This window comes from Notothenia coriiceps, unplaced genomic scaffold, assembly GCF_000735185.1.
Source record: "Notothenia coriiceps isolate Sejong01 unplaced genomic scaffold, NC01 NC01_scaffold00027351, whole genome shotgun sequence".
Taxonomy (NCBI): domain Eukaryota; kingdom Metazoa; phylum Chordata; class Actinopteri; order Perciformes; family Nototheniidae; genus Notothenia; species Notothenia coriiceps.
In genome coordinates this window covers 678-2145 of record NW_011360052.1, presented here as the reverse complement: position 1 = coordinate 2145, position 1468 = coordinate 678, and the positions used below count along the sequence as shown (strand labels likewise).

Here is a 1468-nt window from a genome sequence, read left to right as displayed (position 1 = left end):
AGTCTCAGTGGTGGGAATGTATTTATCAAATGTGGATAGAGAATCAAACCATTCAGCTGTCTTTGTCGTATTTTAATTCTTCAGTTTAAAGTTCAGTCCGTCACACAGAGAGCATACAGTCTGCAGAGTGAAAGACCAAGAGTAGAGTTTGGGTTATTTAAACACAGAGAGAGGAGAAAGGGAGGGGTTGAGCTTGGTGAAACAAAGGAGCATTGTGGAAGTTAGGGAGGCAGGATCAGGAAGTTCACCTGAGTTGAAGGTCATACTGTTGGTGCACATAGAGAGTAACTAACAACACTGCAACACATCTTCTCAACAAGAATGTTCCCAAGCTTAGCCAGGACGTGAAAGCCAGTAAATAGAGATAAACATTAGCAAGTAAGAATCACACAATGATATTATTAAAGTCAGTAAGTGAATATAATATTATTCTATTACAACTTCTCATGCTGTTTCCTGCAGCTGGTGGGCACTAACGGCGTGCTGAACATCGACAGTAAGCTCCGCCTCCAGTTGTTCTGCCCCCCCGCCCGGGCCAAGCGGACCCCCGGCAGCATCGAGGTGTTCGAGTGGTGGAGCAAGTTCCCCCGAAACAAGTACAGCTCCACGCTGTACGTCACCGTGAAGGGCATCGCTCTGCCCGAGCACGTACGTTACACTTTATCTTTATCGGGAACACTTCTGGATATGTGCTAATGAGGCTGTTTACCATATACAGCACATGATGTTTCAGGTGGAGCCGTGCATGTGATACTGTATTTATGATATATTAATATATACATGATGTTTCAGGTGGACCCGTGCATGTGATGCTGTTTATGATATATTAATATATACATGATGTTTCAGGTGGACCCGTGCATGCGCTCCATGATGGCTCTGCAGGAGGAGCGGGGCAGCACCTCCTTCTTTGAGCTGCAGAGCGAGGCCACCAGGAGCCTGATGCAGCCCCCCCACACCCTGCCCCCCCCGCCCAGGTGGAGCAGGCTGCCTGGACAGGTGAGAGACACATTACATCCATTTCATTATTTTTTAATACATTATTTTAAAAAATAAATCAATAACTTTATTTTTAGATTAAAAATACTTTTCTGAATCAATTAAAGGTGGGGTAGGTAATTTTGGAGAAACCAGCTCGAGTGCGCTAGCATTTGAAAATACACGACCGGAAAAAATCTGCCCCTTCCTTCAGACTTCCTCACAGAGCTCCTCCTCCAACACACACGAACGCGCACATGACCAATGAGGGCACGAGATAAGTTTGTGCACAGATGGAAGGCTGACAGGCAGGTAGGCCATCCAGTTACTTTAGCCGGCTCAGATGATTGGTCGTGCTTTTTACAGTACCACGGCTTCCACTGATGACATGTTTTATGTATTTTTTGTCAAAGCACTTCAGATATTCATTGCTGTCGGGATGTTGAGAGCATTCCATGGAATATAACAAAAAGGGTATCTCGAGCCGGTT

At 45.4% G+C, this 1468-nt stretch overlaps 1 protein-coding gene across 1 annotated transcript; it reads left to right on the top strand.

Moving 5' to 3' along the window:
• Positions 1 to 415: 415 nt before the first annotated feature.
• On the top strand, positions 416 to 999 carry LOC104957558 (jouberin-like; the record flags this gene model as incomplete). Its single annotated transcript, XM_010785202.1, has 2 exons — positions 416 to 648; positions 850 to 999. Coding segments are annotated over 2 exons (383 nt in total), but the record flags the coding sequence as incomplete, so codon positions are not given.
• Positions 1000 to 1468: the final 469 nt, after the last annotated feature.